This window comes from Mustela erminea, chromosome 12 (assembly GCF_009829155.1).
Source record: "Mustela erminea isolate mMusErm1 chromosome 12, mMusErm1.Pri, whole genome shotgun sequence".
In the NCBI taxonomy this organism is placed as follows: domain Eukaryota; kingdom Metazoa; phylum Chordata; class Mammalia; order Carnivora; family Mustelidae; genus Mustela; species Mustela erminea.
Window position 1 is genome coordinate 11,723,206 of NC_045625.1, and position 26,260 is coordinate 11,749,465.

At 38.6% G+C, this 26,260-nt stretch overlaps 1 protein-coding gene, 1 long non-coding RNA gene and 1 other non-coding gene across 3 annotated transcripts in view; all 3 read left to right on the top strand.

Annotated features, from left to right (window-relative positions):
• The window catches only part of RC3H2 (ring finger and CCCH-type domains 2), a 52,459-nt gene that overhangs the window by 14,357 nt on the left and 11,842 nt on the right, over positions 1–26,260 (top strand). Inside the window, 8 exon segments of the mRNA XM_032308511.1 lie at positions 6,330–6,505; positions 10,765–10,924; positions 10,927–10,982; positions 11,447–11,579; positions 11,692–11,810; positions 13,054–13,166; positions 20,394–20,702; positions 25,424–25,638. Of these exon segments, the coding sequence (XP_032164402.1) occupies positions 6,330–6,505; positions 10,765–10,924; positions 10,927–10,982; positions 11,447–11,579; positions 11,692–11,810; positions 13,054–13,166; positions 20,394–20,702; positions 25,424–25,638 (1,281 nt within the window).
• LOC116570178 lies at positions 1,371–4,615 on the top strand. The gene is made up of 3 exons (XR_004277307.1): positions 1,371–1,381; positions 1,743–1,744; positions 3,902–4,615. It is a non-coding gene; the product is annotated as an uncharacterized LOC116570178 (long non-coding RNA).
• LOC116571260 lies at positions 11,250–11,360 on the top strand. The gene has a single exon (XR_004277818.1). It is a non-coding gene; the product is annotated as a small nucleolar RNA SNORD90 (small nucleolar RNA).

Here is a 26,260-nt window from a genome sequence, read left to right on the forward strand (position 1 = left end):
TACCTTTTAGAAGCTTTATTGTTTTACCTTTCTGATTTAGAACTTTAGTCAGGTAGAAGTTTGTGTGTGAGTGTGTGTGAAGGAAACTTTCAATAAGTGACATGGGACAACTTGAATAGATGTGGAAAAAGATAAAATTGGATATATTTCTTATACACCATAGCTACTTAAATTCCAAGTAGGTCATAAATATTTGTTAGTTAAAAATATGTCATACAACTAATAAAGAATACAAGAGTGAATTCCTCTCTATATATAGGAAACACTATTTTTTACTCCAAATCCAGAAGCAGTAACAGAAAAGACTGATAGATGACTAAATATTTTTTCTAAGATTTTATTTATTTATATGACAGAGAGAGATACAGCGAGAGAGCTAACACAAGTAGGGGAAGTGGGAAAGGGAGAAACAGGCTTCCCACCAAGCAGAGAGCCTGATGTGGGGCTCTATCCCGGACCCCAGGATCACAACCTGGGGTTGTTAAGCACAGCCAGGTTGTTAAGGCAGACACTTAACGACTGAGCCACTCAGGCACCACGACTGAATATTTTTTTAATTGAATCACAGAAAATATCAGCAAAGTAAAAAAATGACAAACTTAGAAAAATGTTTGTATTCTATCACAAAGGACTAATATAACTAATATGTAAAGTACTTCTAAAAACTCAAAAAAGATATCAGCCACCCAATTGAAAAATTGGCAAAAGATACAAACAACATGGATGAGAAAAAGTAATATAAATGGCCCTCAAGCATACAAAATATACTCAGTGTTTCTCATATATAGCAAGAGAAATATTCATGAAAATTATATTGACCATCTCTCATATATCAGATTGGTAGAATTCAGAAGTTTGCAGTATATTTTGTTGTCAGGGCTGTGGGAAAATAGGTACTTTCATCCAATAATGGTGGCAGTACTAAGTGGTGTACATGTTAAAAAGAGGTATTCCACAGTTTCTACCAAAATCACATATGCACTTATTCTTTGGCCTGACAGTTCCATTTCTATAAATGTTTGCCAAAGATATAACAAAAAATACGGAATACATAGTTTGTTTGTTTTTTAAAATTTTTTATTTAAGTAATCTTTACACCTATCGTGGGGCTCAGATTCACAACCCTGAGGTAAAGAGTTGTGTGGTCTTGTGACTAAGCCAGCTAGGTGCCCCTAGAATGCATAGTTACAAAGTACTATTTGTAATAGCAAACATCTGGAAGCAACCTGAATGTCTATGAAGAAGAGATGTATTTAATAAACTGGTAGATCCTTCCAGTGGAGTACTCTGCAGCTGTTGAAAGGAATGAGGACAATGTATATGTTTTGCTAGGATGTGATCTCTATATACCTTAAGTTAAAAAAAAAAAAAAGCAAAAGGGGTGCCTGATTGGCTCAGTTAGTAGAGCATTGGACTCTTAATCTTAGGGTCATAAGTTCAAGCTCCATGTTGGGTATAGAGCTTACTTTGGAAAAAAAAAAACAGACCAAAAAAACAGGCGCACCTGGGTGGTCCAGATGCTGGGATCAGGCTCCCTGTTCAGCAGGGAGCCTGTTTCCCCCCTCCCTGTCTGCTCCCCCTACTTGTGCTCTTTCAGTCTCTCTGTCAGATAAATACATAAAATCTTTAAAAATAAGAACAGCAAAGTGCAGAATAGTGTGCTTAATATAGTATTTTTTATCTAAGAAAGGGAAAGAGAGACAACCATTGTCTGCTTTTGTTGTATTTTCCAAAGGAAACAGTGGTAGGAGAAATTTAGAAGTAATAAACTTATATAGAGGAAGAAGGAACCAAGGGAAAGCAGGACAGAACTAGACCTTTCTCAGTGTACCGTATTTTATACTTGGGACTCATGTACATGTTTTATGTAATATAAAACAATGTGTAGGAAAAATGAATTTTAAAAATTTAATTAAAAAGAGTAAGACAAAACAATACCTAAAATAAAAAAGCTGAACATACATTAAATGGTTGCATATTCATCTGGAGTGGAATTACTGCAGGTGACTTTTAGAACCACAGTGTTTTTTTGTTTTTTTGTTTTTTTAATTTTTTATTTTTTATAAACATATATTTTTATCCCCAGGGGTGCAGGTCTGTGAATCACCAGGTTTACACACTTCACAGCACTCACCAAAGCACATTCCCTCCCCAATGTCCATAATCCCCCCCCCTTCTCCCAACCCCCCTCCCCCCAGCAACCCTCAGTTTGTTTTGTGAGATTAAGAGTCACTTATGGTTTGTCGAACACAGTGTTTTTGATTTTTATATTCTTAGTGGGATGTATAATCCTAAGGTATATTCAGGCACACAGTAGCATAAAGCAAGTAAGTAATTATGTTAATGCCATCAGGAACCAAGATTTTCAGCATTTAAAGGAAAAGATATGGGGCGCCTGGGTGGCTCAGTGGGTTAAACCTCGATCCCAGGGTCCTGGATGAAGCCCCGCATCATCAGGCTCTCTGCTCAGTAGGGAGCCTGCTTCCCCCTCTCTCTCTGCCTGCCTCTCTGCCTGCTTGTGATCTATGTCAAATAAATGAATAAAATCTTAAAAAAAATAACAAAACAAAACATTAGATGTAAGGTTGCTGGGAAAATTTACTATAGATCCATGAGGCCTGAACCCACTGATCATTACTAAACCTACTAACATTACTAAAAGTGAGACATCTACGCCTTAAGTGTCTCCTTATGTAATATAGGGAATAATAAGTGAGCTTGGCAGAAAAACTAACAAAACCTCAAAAAACAAAAACTCATTCTGAATCTAATCAAGCCTGTAGTTTACATGAAATAAGGAGATTAAATGAATATACTTAGAAATACCATAAGCACAAAATTAGCCAAATGAAGAATGTTGGAAATTGTTTAGAAAAATGATTGTTTCTTCAAAAAATTCAGAGAAAAACTGCATTTTCTCTTAAATGGGAAGGTAAAGGATAGCAGGAAGCTAGTATAGATATATATTTTTTAAGCCTAAAGGCATATTAACAAAAACAATATGGACTTTATTTGGATACTTACTAAGGAAGGCAACTATAAGAAGAAATTTTTGAGACAGTGGGAAAAAATTCAACGTGGACTGGATATTAGATGATAGTAAGGCTATATATTACTTTTTAAAAATTGATAATGGTATATAATTTTTTATGAAGTCCTTACATGTTAGAAATATATAATGAATTTTTTTTAAAGATTTTATTTATTTATTTGACAGACAAAGATCACAAGTAGGCAGAGAGGCAGGCAGAAGATAGAGGGGGAAGCAGGCTCCCCGCTGAGCAGAGAGCCCGACGCGGGGCTCAATCCCAGGACCCTGAGACCACGACCCGAGCCGAAGGCAGAGGCCTAACCCACTGAGCCACCCAGGCACCCCTATATAATGAATTATTTAAGGGTGAAGTACTATGTTGTATGGGATTTACATAAAAACACTCCAGCCAAAGCCAGCTGGAAAAGTGGTTAAGAACTGGCAACAGCTATCTTTTGGGTTCATGTGATCTCTACTTTTATGTATGTTGAAGATTTTCCATAATACAAAGTTATGTTGAAAAATAATTTTAAAAATCTACATTTATATGTAATTTAAGAATACTGCCTTTGGATATTTCCTCATAATTATTTACCTGACCCAAGGAGCACTACACTGGGTATCAAATATCCTTTGTTCTACTACTCAACAACAAAAAGACAACACAATATAAAAAATGGACCAAGGGCATGAACAGACATTTCTCCAGAGAAGGTACATGCATGGCCAAAAAGCACTTGAAAAAATTCTCAGCATCATTGGTCATTAAGGAACTGCAAATCAAAATCACAATGACATATCACTACACATCAGTTAAGTTTGCCATAGTCTAAAAAATGGAAAGAGTGGTGGTGAGGATGTGGGTGAAAGCTGCCTCTGTGAAAACGATTTCACGGTTCCTCATATACTCAGAGTTACCTTATGACCCAGCAATCCCACTCCTTGTGTATATATCCCAAAGCACTGAAAACGGATTCAAGCTAATACTTGTACACCAGTGTTCACAGCAGCATTCATCACAGGGGTCCAAAGGTGGAAGCAGTCCACACGTGCGTCAGCTGATGAATGGATGGCCAGATGTGCTTTGAACACAAATAGAAAATTATTCAGCCACAGAAAGAATTGAAACACATAAAAGATTTTCATTTCTATGTAAAGTCAGCATAAAAATTAAAAAAATAATTTAAAATCGATATATGCTACAATGTAGGTGAACTTCAGTAATACTATGGTCAGTGAAAGAAGCCAGAAAAAAGGTCCCATATTTTATGATTCCATGTATTTACAGTATCCACAAAAGTAAATCTATAGAATCAGACTACAGGCTAGTGGTTGTCAGAGGCTGGGGGGTAGAGGCTATGGGGAATGACTGCGTAATGGCTGTAGGTTTCCTAGATAGACCTGATGGTTGTTCATGTGAATTGTATACTCTTAAACAGTTAATTCTGTATAAAGTTTACCTCAGTTTTTTTTAAAAAAGTCCTTGGTGCAAGTACGGTTTTGCTGCTAACTAGTTATGAACCTTGACCTCATTGCCTCTCTTGTAAAGGGTTCAATTTTTTTTTTTTTTTAAGATTTTATTTATTTATTTGTCAGAGAGAGAGAGAGCATAAGCAGGCAGAGTGACAGGCAGAAGCAGAGAGAGAAGCAGGCTCCCTGCTGAGCAAGGAGCCTGATGCTGGATCCCAGGACCCTGGGATCATGACCTGAGCTGAAGGCAGCCGCTTAACCGACTGGGCCACCCAGGCGACCCGAGGGTTTAATTTTTAATCCACATTCCAGATGAGCCCTCAGCTTTGAAGTTCCACTGTTTTAATTGAGAACCAACACACTTTTAACTTCTAATTTTAAAATAATTTCAGATTTACCCAGAAGTGGCAAGAATAATGCAGAGAATTCCTGTATACTTTTTAAAAAATTTTTATAATTTTTTATTTTTTTATAAACATATAATGTATTATTAGCCCCAGGGGTACAGGTCTGTGAATCACCAGGTTTACACACTTCACAGCACTCACCATAGCACGTAACCTTTACCAGGGTCCAGAACCCAACCACCCTTGCCCTGCCCACCTCCCATCCTGTATACTCTTTATCCACATTCACTATTTTTTAATATTTTATTTACTTTGTTTGTTTGCCCTTATCCTCTTTTCTGAGCTATTTGAGAACAGGTTGCATATTTCAGTGCCCCATTATACCTTTTACTTCAATGTATTTCCTAAAAACAAGAATGTTTTTAAAGAATGTTTCCTAAAAACAAGAATTTCCTAAAAACAAGAAAAACAGTATGTTCATCAAATTAAGAAAATTTAACTTACATGCCATACTAAAATCTAGTTTGTATTCCGATTTTGTCAATTATTCCAAAAAATGTCTTTAATGGAATTTATTTTCTTCCAGAATACATTCCAGTCCAAGATCATTTATTCTATTTATTTGTCATCTCTTTTTAGTCTTCCTTAATCTGGAACCATTTTTCATCCCTTCTTTGTCTGATGTTGGTGTTCTTGAAGAATACAGGCAGTTTTTTTTTTTTTTAAGATTATATTTATATTTGTTAGAGAGAGTGCATAAGCAGGTGAAGAGGGAGAAGCAGGCTCCCCACTAGGCCAGGAGCCTTACCTGGGGCCTGATTCTAGGACCTAGGATCATGACCTGAGCCATAGGTAGACAGACGCGTAAAGAGCTGAGCCCCCCAACTGCCGTGAAATAACAGGCAGTTATTTTATTAAAAGTTTCTTAATTTGAGTTTGTCTGATATTCCCTCATGATTAGATTAGATTCAGATTATACTGATTGTATACATCCCTGGCTGGAAAACAACATAAATTAATACTTTCTTTAGGTATTGCATCTGCAGGGTAATCATGTGCAAAATTGTTGTCAGGCAAAGCAACAAGTCTCAAGCATCAAAGAAAAATTACCATTTACCATAAAGCTATTACGTGTCCTTTATATGTTATTTAGTATGTCAGAGTATTTCTATGTATTTTGTAAATGAGGATTGTTTCTTTGCACTATAACATTATTATTATCTAGTTGATTATTCAATACCTGCAGGTAAGTTTTAAGTTCTGTTGACTTACGTTCTAAATGGTTGTTTAGTAGAAATTATATTTTGTTTGATTGCTTTTTAAGTAAACTGCATTTTTTAATGCATGTTGTCCTCTTTATATGCTAATGAAATATAGACTGTGGATGATAATGGATGCCCATGAACCTAATATCCCCGCAAAAAACTGGCAGATGTGATCTGCAGGGTTTCTTATTTATTGTGAATTCATGTTTCTTCTAGCTATGCAAGAAGAGGCCTTGAAGCTGGTATTGCTAGCATTAGAAGATGGTTCTGCTCTCTCAAGGAAAGTACTGGTACTTTTTGTTGTGCAAAGACTAGAACCAAGATTTCCTCAGGCATCAAAAACAAGTATTGGTCATGTTGTGCAACTACTGTATCGAGCTTCATGTTTCAAAGTAAGTAGCAAACAATTATCTAGACAGTCCATGCCTGTGTATGAGACAGAGGCTTTCTAAAATGGGCGTTAACCTGGTCTAGAGGATCCAGGAATGCAGAATGCTTCCAAGAGTTGGAAGGAAACTTTGTTTTCCTTCTGCATTGCTTGCATCTGTGATACTGCCTCTTGAGCATAAACATAGGTGAAGGTGTCAGTAACACAAACCAGAGCATAAGGAAGTAGTTTGGTAAACTTGACTCTCAGAATAATGAATGTAGGCTAAAGAAGTCTAATTCATTTAGAAATGAATTTCCCATCTTAAAAGGAAAAACTCTGTAAAAATACGTAAAAGGTTGGTAAATGTTTCCATTTCCTATTACTATTTTTATTTTATTCCTTGTTATTAGATTATGACCTTTAATCTGAAGATGGCCTATAATGTTGCCTTCAGGACAAGAGAGTGAAAAGTTGAGGTACATGCCCCACTCTGCATTTAGGAGGTGTGATTTTTTTTGGTATGTTTTGTTTTGGTGAAGAAGACGGAAAAACCCCAAGATATTTAGAAATGTGGTTGCATTGTCTTATAGACTTGTGAGTGATTACAGGTATCGAGAGTGGTGGAAAGTAGGCTGAATCCTTGGAAGTTTCTGTGAGTTAGAAGAGTAGGGGTTGCTGACTGGATCTTGAGAAAGGCCCGAAGACTTGGAATTGCAAAGGTCCGTTGGCTTTTGTAAAAGTAAAACATCAAAATTCAAAAGCCAAAGCTATTTTGCTGGTTTTACAGTCTAAGAGTGAAAACAGTAGAGACAAAAAAGTTTTTTCAGCAGATTGCTTAGTTTGAAATAACAGGTAATTGCTGATGGGAATATGTTCAAATGAACTCACTTATCTCCATTAATGAGGCTTGGACACTATCTCCTTGACAGTTACAGTGCTTGATTTTGTGTCCTTTAGGGCAGCAATAGAAATTAATCCCTGGTTCCTCACATATTATGTTTTTGGCTAAGCAACCAAATTACAGACATCATTTATCATTCTGAAGTGACTGACTTGGTTCTCACACTGTGTATGCGTGACTTAATGTGTTTTTTTCTCTCATAGGGATCATACTATGATTTGTGGTTTATGATAGTCATACATCTACAGTTGCTACAAATATCTGACATTTGAATAACACTAGTATAGAAAGTGATTTCAATTTTATGCTCTCATTTCATCCTCACTGACCCCTAGTTTAAAATGTTGAAGCAGTGTTTAGATTAATAAAAAGATATCATACTGACAACTGCCAAAAGGCCTCTCTTGGGTGTCATTTACTTTAGTAAAATCACCATTGTCAAAGCTCTTTCCTTGATTTTATAGGCTTAGAGATGTGAACTTTGTGGGTGCATACAGTAGAATCTTTCCTCAGGAACAGAACACCCTTACCAAGGTCACCCACAGTGGATGATTAGTTTTATTAATTTGTAATGAGAAGTGCAGCTCTCACAAGACTTAAATCATCATATTATAGATATTTTTCTGCCAAAGAGTATCAAGCCTTTGCTTGAGTAGCATGGAATCAGCACAAGGGGAAGGGGAGTTACTGATTCCAGCGTGTGGTGCAGTGAATCCCAGCTGATGATCTGCATCAGAATTATCAATGGGGGGCGCCTGGGTGGCTCAGTGGGTTAAGCCGCTGCCTTCGGCTCAGGTCATGATCTCAGGGTCCTGGGATCAAGGCCCGCATCGGGCTCTCTGCTCAGCAGGGAGCCTGCTTCCCTCTCTCTCTGCCTGCCTCTCCATCTACTTGTGATTTCTCTCTGTCAAATAAATAAATAAAATCTTTAAAAAAATAAAAATAAAAAAAAAAAAAAGAATTATCAATGGGGTTTGTTGTTGTTGTTGTTGTTGTTTTTTAAATCAATCAATTAATTAATTATTTTAAAGGGAGGGAGGTAGAGCGGGGAAGGGAGGGGAACTGGGGAACTGGGAGGGAGGGGGAGGGGAGAGGAGGAGCTGCCCCGGGCAGGGCTCAGGAATGCCCCGTGGAGACTGGCAGGGCAAGGGCTGCTGCTGGTTTTTTGTTTTTGTTTTGTTTTTTTTAAGATTTTATTTGTTTATTTGACACAGAGAGAGAGATCACAAGTAGGCAGAGGCAGACAGAGAGAGAGGGGGAAGCAGGCTCTCTGCTCAGCAGAGAGCCCGATGTGGGGCTCTATCCCAGGACCCTGAGACCATGACCTGAGCTGAAGGCAGAGGCTTAACCCACTGAGCCACCCAGGTGCCCATATCTATGGGGTTTTTAAAAGTATACATTCCTGGTCCCATTGGCAGATATATTCTGATTTGGTGTATCTCATGTGGGACTTGAGCATTCATGCATACTTTTTAAATTTGTGGTCTTCAAAGCCAGGAATTGTGATTACCTGAAATTGAAGTTTTTAATGCTTCACAGGTGATTTTGATGCATGGTAGTGAGAACTTTAATTTGACCAGCTCTTTTAGCCACTTGGGTCTGTTTTACTACTCAGGTGAACAGGTGCTTAGGCTGCCTACTAGGCACCCTGTAGCCTATATGGTAGTTGGATGAGTGCTACTGTCGTCTGATGCTTGGGCTTCTTTCTTCTATTTTTTAGGTTAATAATTCTTTCTTTTGTTTTCTCAGTGTTTCTTTAGGTAGGTTAGGGTAGAATATAGATTTTTATGACTTCTAAGTTATATACTCTGCTCTCTCTTAAATTATACGTATGATTGTGTTGTTTAGAATTTTGGGTGTCCCATACTTTTCTATAATGTAATTACATATTCCCAAAGAGATTTTGAACTGATACTATTAATTCTCAGATGATAACTTGATTTTCCCATCTTCATATTCTTGGGGTCATATTATTGTTGTCTCATTTGACAGCAACAGAAATAGCCAGTGAGTTGGTTTGGAGGTATTTTCATTTTGCCACTGAGGAAATCATGATTTTGAACAGTTTAAATGATTTGTCCAGTCTGAGTTTCAGAGTCTGTACTAGTCCTAGGTATTCTGAATGCTAGCCAAGTCTCGAATTTCATTATGCAAGTTTTAGATAAATGATATCATTTATTGTGGAAATTATCTAGTTATACATTTGCATGTTTGGGGAATTAGACCATTTCAGTAGGGTATGTGAAACTGTAAGCTTTTGAATTTATGTTTTTTAAATTACTTAAGTCAGGTATAAATTAAGGCTGTATAAATATCCTAATGATCATTTTTGTATTGATAGAAAATTTCTTTTGTTTTCCCTCCAAAGATTTTGTTTATTTGAGAAAGTGAGAACACAAGAGGGGTGAGGGACAAAGGGAGAAGCAGACTCACTACTGAGCAGGGAGCGCAATGTGGGGGTCAGTCTAGGACTAGGGGATATGACCTGAGCTGCAGGCAGACGCTTAACCAACTGAGCCACCCAGGTGCCCTGATAGAAGATTTCGTAATCATCATGTGACAGTGCTAATATATGTCTACCCATTGGCTGGAGTGATTTGTCATTCCTCTGCTTAAAGGTCCTCAGTGGCGGACGCCTGGGTGGCTCAGTGGGTTAAGCCACTCAGGTCATGATCTCAGGGTCCTGGGATTGAGTCCCGCATTGGGCTCTCTGCTCAGCAGGGGGCCTGCTTCCCTTCCTTTCTCTCTGCCTGCCTCTCTGCCTACTTGTGATCTCTCTCTGTCAAATAAATAAATAAAAATTCTTTAAAAAAAAAAAAAGTCCTCAGTGGCTCCCATTCCCTCAGCATAATATATGAACTTCTCACCACAGTTTTTAAGCTCTCTGATTCTTCTCTAGACTCTATCATAGCCTTCAATTCTGTGTGCTTTGCTCTTCATTTTTCTGTTTCACCACTTGCTGCTGTTGTTAGGATTCTGTTTCTTACCTGGAACTCATTCATTCGTCAAGACTTCAGTTTACATGGCCTTCAAGTAGGGAAAGCCTTCTCTCTTATCCCTTCCTTCTCGCCCAAGTCAGATTTAATTGCATCTCCTTTATGTTGCCATGGAGCATTATAATAGCATGTATACTATAATTTTCTGTTTAGAAGTGTCTTCTCTATCAGTTCCTGTGTTCATTGAAAGAAATCAAAACTGTGTTGCTGGGTTATGTAAGTTCTGTTTCATTCCAAAAAGAATTTGTGATGAGGATAGTCTCTCATTTCACCTTCTTTTGTTCTGGTATCTGGTATCTCTACTCTCCCCACAAAAAATTCTTTGGAGAAGCAGGGAGAGCAGACCAATTCGGATGGTCTTTTTTTCTCCGTTCTCTCTTTTAGGTTACCAAAAGGGATGAAGACTCTTCCCTGATGCAGCTAAAGGAAGAGTTTCGGAGTTACGAAGCATTACGCAGAGAACATGATGCCCAAATTGTTCATATTGCTATGGAGGCAGGACTCCGTATTTCACCCGAGCAGTGGTCCTCACTTCTCTATGGTGACTTGCACATAAATCACACATGCAGTCTATCATTGATAGGTTTGGTGAAATTAGTGATGTTTGTTTTATATCCTTGCTCTTACTTAGAAGAGCATTCAATGTTCTAAAGGAACTAAAGAGACAACTAGTTGGAGAGTCCTATGTTTTTAAATATCCGACTCTATATTATTTTCTTTATTTCTTTTTATTATTTTTTTAACTTTCAAAATAAGTGACAGGAGGCAGTGGGGAAGCACATACAGGGTAGTAGCATAAAAGCAGCCTGGCTTTCAGAGTCTGTGGTTAATCTGTGTTTTGACCCCAGAGAGCGAATATGGCTTATAAGAAGTAAGGTTTCTAAGTGTCTAATGATGAATTTCATAGGGCAGATTCTGAGGTGAAAATTTCATTCATCATTGATACTCCTACTATGGAATCTGAAGACACTTGAAAACTTGTTTAGTATGTTGACTGAATAAAGCACTGGAATACAGATGTGTCATGAGAACCAGAGTAAAAGCCATCCTGTTTTCTGTTTGGTAGCTGCAATCTCCAGAATCATTTGCAAAGAGCGTCCAGGAATTGACAATTGTTTTGCAACGGACGGGTGACCCAGCTAACTTAAATAGACTGAGGCCTCATTTAGAACTTCTTGCAAATATAGACCCTAATCCAGGTATGTGAAAAAATATTCAGTTGCTTACACTTTTTCTACCCTTGAGGTAAATAACACAAGAGAATTACTGCTAACAAATTCTTCCCCCCATCCCCTTGACGGCTTATTTTAGATGCTGTTTCGCCAACTTGGGAGCAGCTAGAAAATGCAATGGTAGCTGTTAAAACAGTGGTTCATGGCCTTGTGGACTTCATACAAAATTATAGTAGAAAAGGCCATGAGACACCTCAGGTAAGCACATACATTGCACTTCTGACAGCTTTTTGCCTCTAACAGAGGTTCATCCTGAACATCTTGAACAAGCTTTTCAGTTAATGACTTCCTTACATGACTGTGCTCTTTTAGGTTTCTTTATCTCTGTTCTTTCGGGAGAAACTCGAGTTTTAGTATACCTGACAAATAATTTCTAGCACAGCAACTATTGGGAGAGTATCTTGAACATGAGTTCACTGTCACTGTTTTTGACGGAGTATAGATCAATGATTCTTTCCAGACATTTTGCCTAATTCTTCTCTAATTTAGGGAAATTGTTACTTTTTTCTCAATTGCTCTCATACAAATAAATCTGTTTGTAAATGTGTGGAGTTTGAATTTTTAGAATATTTGCAATGTACTTTTGAAGGAGTTAAGGTATAATCTTTTATTCTAATATTGATGCCCATTTATTAGGTCACTGTGAGCCGAGTTCCTATATTTGGTTTTTTATTTATATGATTTCTAATCCTCACAGCCACCTGCAAGATAATTGCAGTTCCTAAGCTGAAGTTTAAAGAGGTTAAATAACAAATCTAAGGTCCTGGTGGCAGTAAGTGACAGAGCTGGGATCAAATCTACTCAAAAATGATCTTTTCACTCTTTTACCCTTATTCTATTGGAAAACATTGTAATATTCAGACATTAACTGACGGATAAATGTTTCATCATCATTTAGGTCGCAGAATTAACAATGCCATCTTAAATTTTGATGCAGTTATGATGAGGTTCTTATATTTTGCCGCATTGTTTTTATGAACTTAAATAGCTCCAAGCCTAAGAAGAAAGTTGTACCCTCAAGCTGACAAATAATTTGGTTTCATAAATTTTCACGTTCAGTGGAAATCATATTCTACCTCTTCTGGAAAAGTTTAAGTGGACAAAGCTTATGGCCTTTAAATGCTTTTTAAATCATTTGTTTTGGTATCATTTTAAGACAGCAATAAATTGAGGAGAAAATCTTTTATTTTTGTAGGCATATATTGCCTGACAAATAAATAGACATAACATTTGAACCAGGTTCATATACTCCTCAGAAGGAATATTTAAAACAGCAGTTCAGAGTTACCCTATGTAATGCCTAATGGGAAATGGTGGAATGGCAGTTGTTTCAGCACAAGAATAACCTCTCTAACCTGAAAAAGAACTAAAGTGGTTAATCATAAAATTCTGAAATCCCAAGAGTCCCCACTTTTCCACACACTGATTTTCTTTTTTGTAGCCTCAACCAAACAGCAAATACAAGACTAGCATGTGCCGAGATCTGCGTCAACAAGGAGGGTGTCCCCGAGGAACAAACTGTACTTTTGCCCATTCTCAGGAAGAGCTTGAAAAGTAAGTTACGGAAATTCTTTTTCAGATGGGTTTAATTTGGGGTCATTATGAAAGTGTCCTATGTAGTCTTAAAGTTTGTGGTGGGTTTCACAGATGTGAATCATTGTAGAGTTCCTTAGATTGCAAGATAATCTTTTCTTTTGAAACTATACCTTTTTGTTCTGGAGCAAGAGTAACATGATAAGTGATTTAGAACCTTATTCAAGGGTCATTACTTTAGATCATTATTTCGCTGGAATCCATGTTTTTGCTAAGCACCTGTGCAGAACAAAAAACACCCCTCCATGCAATCTTACTTCTGCTCAGGTTTCAACTGAAGCAAAGTCACAGGTAAAACAATACAGCAGATACATTTTCTTTTTATGGCTTTTTGGTCTCTTGTAGCATATGTATTGTCCAAGTTTCTGGGGGTTTTTTTTTGTTGTTTTTCTTTGTTTTTTTTTTAAGATTTTACTTATTGATGAGAGCAGGAGCTGGGGAGAAGGGTAAAGGAGGAGCGGAAGAAGCATAGTAGTAGTTTGTCCCGTTCCCCTCCCCCTGAGCCCGGAGCCCATCGTGGCCAGGTCCCAGAACCCTGAGATGATCTGAGTCAAAGGTGAACACTAGCCAACTGAGCCACTCAGGTGCCTCCTGTTCTGTTTCTTAACCAAAACATTCATCATTGAGATCTGCCCAAAATGGTTCAGCCTTTCTATCGAATCAACCTGTGTATCAACTCTTAATGGACATCTCTTGTTTTTAGACACTTTAAGCTCAAGTTGAGCTGATTTTCTCCTCCCATATATCCTCTCCCACCTTTCATTCTGCTCTCCCTCCGGTACCCTGTCAGCCAGCTACACATGCCATGTTAAAGACACCATCTTTGTCACCTTTCTCTCACCTACTTATCTAGTCAACGAGTCAGTCAGCTTTCTGCCTGGGTGTTCATTCTGAACTCTTCTTTCCAGCCTTATATTCCAAATTATCATCCCCTTTCTCAGTCTGCCATTGCCTCCTAACTAGTCATCTTAGAGCTGTTGTTGCCTATCCCAAACCCATCATTCCGCACAAAACAAGGAGAACTTATATATAAGCTCATTGCAAATAATAAGGAGGGGTTTCTCATGTATCTGTGGATTCAAGTTATAAAATCTAGATTGTGGGCCCTGCATCATCATCTACCATCTTTCTGATCTCATCACAGTGACTATCCCCAAATTGTATTCTGTACTCAGACACGCTTTCCTTCTGTCTGTCTCTGGAATGCAGAATGCTCTTCCACCCAGGTCTTCTATGTCATGCTATTCCTTGGGGCCTTGCCTTTGGAGCTTTTCTTTCACTCTTTGAGGGGATCTTCCCAATAGTACATACTAAACCAGGTTCCTCTTTGTCATGCTTATCGGTAAATTTTTAGTGGTTGGCAAACTTTTTTTTTTTTTAAAGATTTCTATTTATTTATTTTGACAGAGAGAAATCACAAGTAGATGGAGAGGCAGGCAGAGAGAGAGAGAGGGAAGCAGGGCTCCCTGCTGAGCAGAGGAGCCCGATGCGGGACTCGATCCCAGGACCCTGAGATCATGACCTGAGCCGAAGGCAGCGGCTTAAACCACTGAGCCACCAGGCGCCCCCTAGTGGTTGGCAAACTTTTATGTCAAGGTCCACATAATAAATATTTTCACTTTGGTGGATCATGCAGTGAACTGTCAAAACCACTCAGTTCTGCCGTTGTAGCAGAAAAGCCACCAGAGTGCATAAAACGAGCATAGCTGTATACTTTATTTACAATGAACAGGCAGTTTTGGGCCACAAGAGGTAGCCTGCTGACCTCTGATCTATGACTGTCCTGCTTGTTGCAGTGTAAACTCAATGGACTGTATCTGTCTTGTTGATTAGGGTCGCCCTCTCCTCAGTTGCTAGCACTGGCCTCTGTACCTAATGAGCTCCACAGCAGCAGCAACATGATAGATGATACATCGTGTGTGCATTAAAAAGAAGAGAAGAAACATGGTTTCTCTTTTTTTCCCCCTACTGGAAGAGCCTAGAGAGGTTGCAGGAGTCCTCTGCTGTTTGCACCCAGTCTAAGCAGCTCTGTGTACAGAGTTTTACATCAGGCTGTTTTTTTTGAGACTCTAGGAGATCCTTTGAGCTTGCCCGTACTGAAATAGAGCTTCTTAGTTAAAGTAGAACTTTTTAGGGGACCTTGCATGGGAGTACCTTAGATTAACAAGGTCAGAGTGAGAGACTGATTTCATTGCCCTTTCCACCCATAACTGGTGCCCCAGCTGAAAAGCCATTTCACCTCTTACATCTTTAAGCTGGTTTCTACTCTCCATTCTCCATTACCTACTTCAGAATTTTATTATCTTGTCTGAAATTATAATAGTAGTAGTATAAAAATAATAATTATAGCCAAATTAACTGGTCTCTTTGGTGTCAGGTACCATTTTTAGTGTTTCACCTGCGTTTACCCAATTTATCTATTTAAGTACTCTACTGGCCTTTAACCTGGCATCTGTGTTCAACCTGGCTATTTATTGCTATCCAGATTTTTCTTTTGCAAATAAGCATCTAATCATGTCCATCTTCTGCTTTACATTCTAAATTGGTTCCTTAGTGTATCATAGGATCTGGTCCTAATGTAGCTTTCCAGCCTTTTTCTACCTTTTGCGGTCTTTATAATTTTAAGGTACATCTCATTAGTCACTGTTCACACTACATAAATTCTTTCAGTTTTTCCCATGTTGTTCCTCTGTATCATATGCTTTTCTCTTTTCTATTTGGAGAGCACCTGTTCCTTATCAAACTCAGATGTCAACTTCCTTCTGAGGACTTCTTGACTGCCCAGGCAGAGTTAGTTGCTTTCTTTTCTGGGCTGATGTAGTGCTTTATCCTTTATAACGTCCAGTTCTCTTCTCATATTGCAGCTATTTATTTGCAGGTTTGTATTTTAACTGGACTTCAATTATCCTATGGGTAATTAATCTTGATATTTTTTGCACTTAGCAAGTATCTGATACATATATTTGGTATATTTATGTTGAAAGAACAAATAATCTACAATTCATATTTCCACCCAGCCTTACATTCTTTGTTGCTGTGTGAAGAAAAGAAGAAAAAACAGGATGGTACAAAGGATTAAGGAAGTGGAAGATGTCACTATCCTATTGGCTAAAAAAATACATGTTGCTACCTATAGAACCTTTGTCTTATTTCATGTAGTACACCAGGAGAAAACATTCATTTTTACTCTAAAATTAATTTTACTCCAGCTGCTTTCACTACTGTGCATCTCTCTAACCAAACTTAACGTAAATCCCAACAATCTCCCTAAAATAAATATTTATGTGAATGTATCTTAGAACGTAGAGTATTAGAATCGTGTTTTTCAAGAGTTGCTACATTCTGGAAAGTGTCAAAAGTCTGGATCAACCAGTTCAACAAATATGTATAAAAATGATGTCAAGTGCTAGGTGCTATTGAGGGGCTTTTAGTGGAGGAAGAGGAACAGTAAACATGTAAACACAATTTCAGTTACTGATAAACATTATTTAGAACGTCTGAGGTAGAAAAAATTTGGCATGCGTGGGAACTACAAACAAGACCCGTGTGTCTGGAAGATGGAGAACGAGAAGAATGACATAAGATTAAAGAGGTAGGCAAGGGCCGGGTCTTACTGGCTTTATGGACCACGGTGAGGCATTTGGAAGGTGTTGTAGGGTTTTATTCAAATGCAACAATGAAGTTTTTTTAAGTAAGCTCTTTGCCCAACCTGGGGCTTGAGCTCAGGAGCCTGGTCAGATCTAGTCTCATTTTCTACCAACTGAGCCAGCCAGCCACCCTGCAACAATGAGATTTTAATTTTGTCTTAGAAATGTCACTAAATGTCCGCATGGCTGGAGACCAGTTAAACTACTACAGTGGTTCAGGCACAAGATTGGTATCTTCGTCCTAGGACCATAGTAATGGAAATGATGAAAAGTGGTCAGATTGGAGATGTATTTCAGAATTGAGGCTAATAAAACTGATAGATTGAATATGAACTTCAAAGAAAAGAGAAAAATCAAGAATGACTCAGAGGTTTGGGATCTGCATAACCAAGTACTGTATTTTACTTAGATGGGAAATGCTTTTGGGATAGAAAATCAGTAGTTAGTTCTCTTGGCCATATGAAGTTAGAGGCTTACTCCACATTCATGCAGCAAATATTTATTGAACACCTAGTATGCACAGGCACTGTATAATGTGCTGAAAATAGAGATGTGGGTATGAAAGGCAAAAATCCTTGCTCTCATGGGGCTTACAGTGTAGTAGAGAAGATTGACATAATGCAAGTAAATAGAAAGCATAATACCTGGTACTGATCCATGCTGTGAAGAGAAATAACACAAGGTATGGAGAAAGGGAACGATTGGGAAGGGGGAGATATTTTAGATAAGATGGTCTGGGGAGGTATCTCAGAGGATATGACATGTAAGGAGACACCTAAGTGAAGTGATGGTGCACTAGAAGAACAGATCGTTATAGGAAGTCTTTTCAAAGGCAGATGGGCTTGGGATCTCGGGCTCAAGTGGAGAGATGGGCCCTTGGTAGAACCCAAGCGGCAAGATTGGCCTGAGTTAGGAGCAGGAGCTCTCTATCCCTTTTTTTGAGGAGCATGTAGTTAACAGATGCAGGAAGGTTACTGGAATTGGTGGTAAAAGAAGTATTCTCCTTTGGTTCTGTCTATTTTCTCTGTGAAGTGGGAGGCGGTATCATCAGTAGCAGAGGAGCTGTGGAGAGTGGAGGTGGAAAGGATGTTAGAGATGAGAAAGTGAGTTTAGTAGAGAAATGTGTTAACATATTGCTTGGCCATTTTAAATAATTGATCATAATTTTGAAGGGAGTCTAGAAAGCCTGATGGCATGGTTTTTCTCCACAGCATTCAGCTGCTGAGGAGAAGGCCCAGAATGAGAGATTAGGGTTTTACCAGGTGAGTTCAACAGGGGGAGTGAGCCAAGGGAGTGGAAGATATTTACAAGGGAGGAATTAATGGCAGATAGTGGATTCAAAGCTGAGTAAGGCAGGGAGTGAGTACTTCAGGGAGCTCAAAGATGATTTTAAAAGAATAGGAAACAATTAGCTTTTTTCAAGTGTGAGGTCCAGACCCTAAGTCCAAGTCTTTAGCTGCCTAGTTGTTAGAAGTCCAATATGTATCCTGACTTGTCACTGACTTAACCTCCCTTAGTTGAGGTTTTACTTCTTATACCTCTTCTAAGATAGTCACAGTCACAACTTTGTTTTTTGCCTGCCAGAGTAATCTTAAGGATAGCTGAGATTTGTCCTTTGAGGACGGGAAGCAAGGAGTAACTGGGTATTTTGTGCAAGAACCTTTTGAGGTGAAGAATGAAGAGTAGGTTTCAGAGAGCATGTTGAGGAAAGTGCAGGCCTCTCCGCACTACCAAATGGCCTTTCTAAAGTAGACATTTACTCCCCTCTTCATAATTAGTGGCCCCCCAGAATCTCTGAGATGACATATATAAACTGGCTGTAATCTCTTCTTTTTTTTTTAAACTTTGTGTTCTGTCACTACACTCTCAGCCAGTCTCATGTGGGGACACTTGGCTTTATTGAGCTCCCACATGCCTGTCAGAGAGAGAGAGAGAGAGAGAAAGAGTGTGTGTGTGTGTGTGAGAGAGAGAGAGAGAATGAGAGAGGGAGGGAGAAGAGCAGGATTGAGTAATGAGGCTGTTTATAGATACTGAGGGACTGAAGGGGAGGCTATTATGAAGGCATTGCTCATCAATAACACTACTTATATTTAATTACAATATATTTGATTGTATAACATTAGTATCAGACTAATTTAGGCATATGTAATTATGACTGCAAATGTGTGTAGTTGTTTTCTATTCATGTAACAGTTGTTCCTCACTTTAAAGTATTAGAAGAAACATTGACTAGGACTACATTAGAATGAAGTTTTTGAACTGTACAAGTGGAAACAAATTTTCTTAAATGGACTTCAAGATCAGATTGCTGTATATATTAAGAGTGTTATGTCTGTGGGGCGCCTGGGTTGCTCAGTGGGTTGAAGTCTCTGCCTTCAGCTCAGGTCATGATCCCAGGGTCCTGGGATCAAGCCCCACATTGGGCTCTCTGCTCAGCGGGGAGCCTGCTTCTCTTCCTCTCTCTCTGCCTGCCTACTTGTGATCTCTGTCTGTCAAATAAATAAATAAAATCTTTAAAAAAAAAAAAAAGAGTGTTATATCTGACTACTATAAATAAAACCCTGAAATTACTATCAGAAAAGCCTTTAATTAAATAACTTTTTTACTTTAGGCATAAACTAATCTGAAAAATATAATACTAAATTTCCATATTTTGGTACAGTGTTTAAGAATGAGTTTTGGTTTCATAATTTTTTTTTAAAGATTTTATTTAGGGGTGTCTGGGTGGCTCAGTGGGTTAAAGCCTCTGCCTTTGGCTTGTGTTGTGATCCCGGGATCCTGGGATCCAGCTCCATATCGGGCTCTCTGCTCAGTGGGGAGCCTGCTTCCTCCTCTCTCTCTGCCCGCCTCTCTACTTGTGATCTCTGTCTGTCAAATAAATAAATAAAATATTTAAAAATAAATAAGTAACTAAATAAAGGCTTTATTTATTTATTTGACAGAGTTCACAAGTAGTCAGAGAGAGAGGGAGAGGCAGGCTCCCTGCTAAGCAGAGAGCCCGATTCAGGGCTCAATCCCAGGACCCTGGGATCATGACTTGAGCCAAAGGCAGAGGCTTTAATCCACTGAGCCACCCAGGTGCCCCAGTATCATAATTTTTTAAAATATATATAATACTCTCAACAATATGGTAATAACAGAATTTTGTCAACTTTTTCATCCCTTTTTCATTCGGCATTGCTAAATAAATTTGGTATGGTTCCTTTCATTTTTTGTATAGTATACTTTATATTCCAATTATGTAAAATTTTCAAAAGGATCTCTTCTTACACCCTCAAAAGGCTTCTTTGAATACGTGTGTATTGTGCTTGCTATATTAACTATGTGCCCACATACATGTATGTGTGTATGTGTGGCATATATATTTTCATGTGGCAGCTATCACAGCAGAGTTTGATGTACGCTGTATGTGATATTTAGCTGAAGAAACTTCTTTAAAGCTGTTCCTCCTATTTAAGTCTTTTCCAGTTGTCCTTTTTTTCTCCCTTCAGAGTAGGATGTAGTGAAATATTCACCGATATGTTGATTGTTTTTGAAACAGGTATCGATTAAGGAACAAAAAGATCAATGCAACTGTAAGAACATTTCCTCTTCTAAATAAAGTTGGTGTAAACAACACTGTCACAACCACAGCCGGAAATGTCATTTCTGTCATAGGAAGTTCTGAAACAACGGGGAAAATTGTTCCAAGTACAAACGGAATTTCAAATGCAGAAAACAGTGTTTCCCAGCTAATCCCACGTAGTACTGACAGTACGTTAAGAGCTCTGGAGACTGTGAAGAAGGTGGGGAAGGTTGGCACTAATGGTCAGAATGCTACTGGGCCTTCTGCAGAGTCTGTCACTGAAAAGTAAGTATTAGGTAAAAAATGGTTACTTTGAATTTTTTAGAAATGCATGAGTATTTTTATTTACCCTAAGGGAAAACAGTTAATCAGAATTTTTATGCAGAATGTTTCACATTAAAGAAAGCACTAAATACCAAAAAATTTGAGTTCTAGTCCTGGCTCTGCAGTTGAATAGCTCTGTGGCCTTGGAAAGTCACTTCATCTCTGGGTTTTGTTTTCCCTGACTATAAACTGAAGAGGCTGGATCAGAATTGGGTTTTTTTTTTTTTCCACACTTAAACTTCCTTGAACTTTGGGGTCGAGTCCATAGAAGTGCCAAAGGGAAACTAAGTAAAAACCTAAGCAAGGTGAGATGCTGAGCTTCCAGCCTCCAGACTCTGCTACAATCAAAACAGTTCCTCTCTGTACTCCATAACGATGTGTGGTAGTTAAGAGGGTACTCTTGGCAGCCAAACTCTCTGGGTTCAAAATCTGGCTTACTGTTTTCTAGCTGTTTGATCTTAGGCCAATTAATCTATCTTCCTCAGTTTACTCACCCATAAAATCTGTGCAGTAATAGCAACTGCTAGATATGTTGGTTGTGCAGATTTGTGAATTGTAAGTGTGGTGCTTTGAACAGTGCCTGCCAAATAGCACTCAATAAATATCTGTTGTTGTTGTTGTTGTTGTTACCAATATTGTTGAGTCTCAGTGTAAGAAAGGGTTTTGGGGACGCCTGGGTGGCTCAGTTGGTTGGGCGGCTGCCTTCGGCTCGGGTCATGATCCCAGCATCCTGGGATCGAGTCCCATGTTGGGCTCCTTGCTCAGCAGGAAGCCCGCTTCTCCCTCTGCCTCTGCCTGCCATTCTGTCTGCCTGTGCTCACTCTCTCTGACCAAAAAAAAAAAAAATGTTTACAAGAAAAGGTTTTGGTGCCTTAAGAAAAAACTTACACAACTTTCTAACAATCTGAAAGGTTTCTTCTACCTCTGAAATCTCATGCTTTGGTATTTATTGTTTTAGAGTCTTAAAATCTGAGTTTTGAAGAGACCAGCCTTTTTGAACTGAAGTTTTGTTAGGGACTGGTTAAAATAAGATTATTAGATTGACAGGCTGGCATCAGATTATGGAGACCTTGTGTTACATGTGTGTTTAGAAAATGAGCTTTTGAAGGGTTTTGGCAAGGTGATGTAGAGCTGTTTTATATCATACAGTGGGATGTATTCAGCTATAAAAAAGGAGTGAAGCCCTAGTACATACTATAGCATGAATGAACCTTGAAAACTATGTTAAGTGAAAGAAGCTAGATATAAAAGGCCATATATTGCAGAGTTCCATCTATGTCATTGTCCAGAAGAGGCAAATCCGTAGAGACAAAAGTAGATGAGTGGTTGCCAGGGGCTGGGGAGTGAATGCTAACAAGTAGAGATTTCTCTCAGGGCTGATGAAAGTGTCTCGGGATTAGATGGTGGTGAGGGTTGTTGTATAACCTCGGGAATATACCAGAAGTCACCAAATTGTGTGCCTTCAAAGGGTAAATTATATCTCAGTTTTTTAAAAATGATGAAACTAGGGGAAAAACTTTAAAAAAAAATCGAAATTAGTCATTTATTCATTCAGAAATTATGAATGTTCCATGTGCCCAACACCAGCCAGTTGGTGAAAATGTAATGAACATGAACTAGATAATACTACTTCCTGCTTCTAAGATGGGTCTTATAGTGTGGTTTGGTAGGCAGATGTAAACAGACCATATAATATATTCTGACCGGTACTATAATGGAGTTGTGTTCCAAGTATTATTAGAACACACAAGAAAAGGATACCATTCTGCAGGGAGTTATTGTGGAAGGCTCCTTAGAGAAGACCTAAACTAGTTCCAAAAACGTGGACTGTTGGGAAGGAAGGACTCCTCAGTACAGGAAGCAGCACAGGCAAAATCCTGTACACAGGAGAGGCATGCTGCGGAAGAGCCTGGAATCCTGAAAGTCCTGTAGGCTACAGATGTAGGAGTCTAGCTGTCTGACTGGAGGATGACTAAAGACTAGCATTTTCCTTAAGTCTGATTTTTAGATAGCTTGCAGGATCTCATGAGGCTATGAATGTTGTCATGGATTTTGATACCTTTTTGCTGACAAGTCTAAAAATTTGCCATTTCAAAGTACTTAGCCAAGTCTTATAGTGTATAACATTTTGGGGGGTTTTTTGCTTTTTTTTTTTTTTTTAAGATTTTATTTATTTGTCAGAGAGAGAGAGAAAGTACAAGCAGGCAGAGTGGGAGGCAGTCTCCCCGCTGAGCAAGGAGCCCGATGCGGGACTCGATCCCAGGACTGTCGGACCATGACCCGAGCCAAAAACAGAGGCATAACCAACTGAGCCACCCAGGCGTCCCGTGTATAACATTTTGATATGGAAGGACCAGATACCCTGTGTTAAGCTCATTGCATAGTGCCTGGAATGCGCTCAGTAATTGCTTAATAGGAGTTAGTGTATAACTGCTATAAGGAAATCCTAATCATTTTCCTGTTGCCTTTATTTAACTGCAAAGAATAAGCATAGCCCTAAAATATCTTTAAACTGTAAGTCAGTAAATTTGTATCTACTATTATTCTCCAACAGTTCTGTAGTTATCTTCATTTTACACATAGAAGTAAACATCTGCTAGACTAATCTGCTGTGTTAGACTAAAAGGCAGCCCATACTCCTTGTTTATATTCTAGCTTTAAAAGGGTTTCTCTAGTTTGAGAAAAACCCTCTAATCTCCTTGGGATGCAGCATACTGAATTCCTACATCATTAACAAGTACATTTTCTGGAGCCACCACATATCTAACCTCTGCTAAAGTTGGACTTTTTTTTTCTTCTTTTAAAGATTTTTATTTATTTGAGAGAGAGAGCACACAAGCAGGGGAAGGGGCAGAGGGAGAGGGTAAAAGCAGACTTCCCACTGAGCAGGGAGCCCAATGCAGACCTTGATCGATCCCAGGACTCTGGGATCATGACCTGAGCTGAAGGCAGATGCTTAACCGACTGACCCATCCAGGTGCCCTAACGTTGGACTTCTTTTTTTTTTTTTTTTTTTTTTTTTTTTTAACGTTGGACTTCTTAATAGGACCTAAGAAAGCCATGATGAGATCCGCTGGGGCTGATTGCTTGGTGACTTAACAAAGAAAATCCTTTGTTAAAAAAATAATAATAATAAGCTTATTTATTCAGTTTATGGGTAACCATGTATTGGCATTTTGATCACCCACTAGTTACTTACTGACTACCTACTATGTGGCAGGAACTATTTCATTTGTTTAAGAGATATTACTGAGTAACTACTGGGTGCCAGGAATTCTTCTAAATATAACAGTTAACAAAACTCTGGAGAGATAACAGTTAACAAAATGGACAAAAATGGGGCCTCTGGTGGCTCAGTTGGTTAGGCATCCAACTCTTGATTTTGACTCAGGTCTCAAGCTCAGGGTTGTGAGATTTAGCGCCATGTCAGGCTCCATGCTGGGTTTGGCGCCTGCTTGAGATTCTCTCTCTCTCTCTCTCTGCCCCTCCCTGCCAAAGGAAAAAATGGCCTCTTCTTGGGGAGTTTACATTTCAAAATGTCTACCTAGCTCTTAATAGAACAACCTTTGTTTCATATGTCTGTCTTCTTTGTCCCAGAGAATTCTGGTGGACTACAGTGGGCCCTTGAACAACATAGGGGTTGGAGGTGTCAACCCCTGTGTAGTCCAAACTCTGAGTACAAGTTTTGATTTACCAAAAATGTAACTATATTAATAGCCTACTCTTAGCTAGAGGCCTTATTGATGACATATAATCAATCAACATAGATTTAGTAGGTTATAGGTACTATATACTGTAGTCTTTCTCTAAAGTTAGCCAGAGAAAAGGGAATGTCATTCAGAAAACATAAGGAGGGATCCCTGGGTGGCTTAAGCATCTGCCTTTGGCTCAGGTCATTATCTTGGGGTCCTGGGATTGAGCCCTGCATTGGGCTCCCTGCTCATCAAGGAGCCTGCTTCTCCCTCTGCCTGCAACTCCCCCAGCTTGTGCTCATGGTCGGTCGGTCTCTTTCTGTCAAATAAATTAAAAAATCTTAAAAAAAGAGAAAAGAAAAGAAAAGAAAAAGGAAGGAAGGAAAGAAAAAACATAGGGAGAGCTGCCTGGCTGGCTGGCTCAGTCAGTAAAAGCTGCACCTCTTGATCTGGGGTCAAGAATTCAAACTTCACATTGAGGGTGGAGTTTACTTAAAAAAAAAAAAAAGTAAAAAAAAAAAAAAAGAAAGAAAAGAGAGAACATAAAGAAAGTACATTTACAGGACTGCATTAATTGAAAAAGATCTGTATGTAAATGGACCTGTGCATTTCAAACCTGTGTTGTTCAAGGGTTAACTATATCATTCCTGTTGAGAACTTCTTGAACAGTAATTTTTTTTTTAAATTTCCTCTAGGAAAAAATCCATTGTTTACGAATGAGTAAAAAGGGATTGATGGGTCACTTTAGTGCCTGAGATATGTTTGCATTTCTTTTTGCCTTTCTCAGAATATGAGAGCTGTTGCTATGATTCTATGACTGAGCAGTGGAAGGTGGCAATGAAATTCATTGCCTAATTCTTCACTATGGAAGTATCTAAAGTTTTTCCTATTATTGGTTTCATTATATAATTTTATGAAAAATTCCTACTGAGGAAGACAGTAGTTACAGACAGTGATTTATTCTTTGTTCTTGATAAATTATCTCTCCAGTAAAATTGGCTCTCCACCCAAGACTCCTGTAAGTAATGTAGCGGCTACCTCAGCTGGGCCTTCTAATGTTGGAACAGAGCTGAATTCTGTGCCTCCAAAATCCAGCCCATTTATAACTAGAGTACCAGTATATCCTCAGCATTCTGAAAACATTCAGTATTTTCAAGATCCAAGGACTCAGATACCCTTTGAAGTCCCACAGTACCCACAGACAGGTAAGTAACTTTAGATAGTTTTAAGAAAAAAAAAGAAACTATAGTATAACATGTGTTGTCCTTAGATAAGCAAGTGAATCACTTACCTAGAATATGTACATTAAGAAATTAATTGGGGTGCCGGGTGGCTCAGTTGGCTAAACATCTGGCTTTTGATCTCAGCTCAGGTCTTGATCTCAGGGTCATGAGTTCAAGCCCTGTGTTGGGCTCCATGCTAGGTATGGAGCCTACTTAAAAAAAAAAAAAGAAAGAAAGAAAGAAAAGAAAATAATCCTTTGGACTAAGTTTTCTTTCTGCCCTAAGAATCGATATTCTACATGCCAAAAGTTTTAAGATTATCCTTCTCATGCATCAGATTTAGGGTCCATGAATGGACTTCAGGGAGTTTTGTGAATCCTTTGAAATAGTTTGCAGAATGTTTGGTTTATATATACTTAGGTATAATTTTGGAAAGACAGTGCACAACTTAACGCAGATTTTGAAAGGTCTTTAATCTCTGCTCCCCTAAAGTAACGAGTCAATAATGTAACTAACTACTTAATCCAAAACCTGCGGCAATAGATGCCCTAGAAGGAAACTTACCAGCCTTCTATTAATAGCTCTGTCTTGGGTTTTTGAGGAG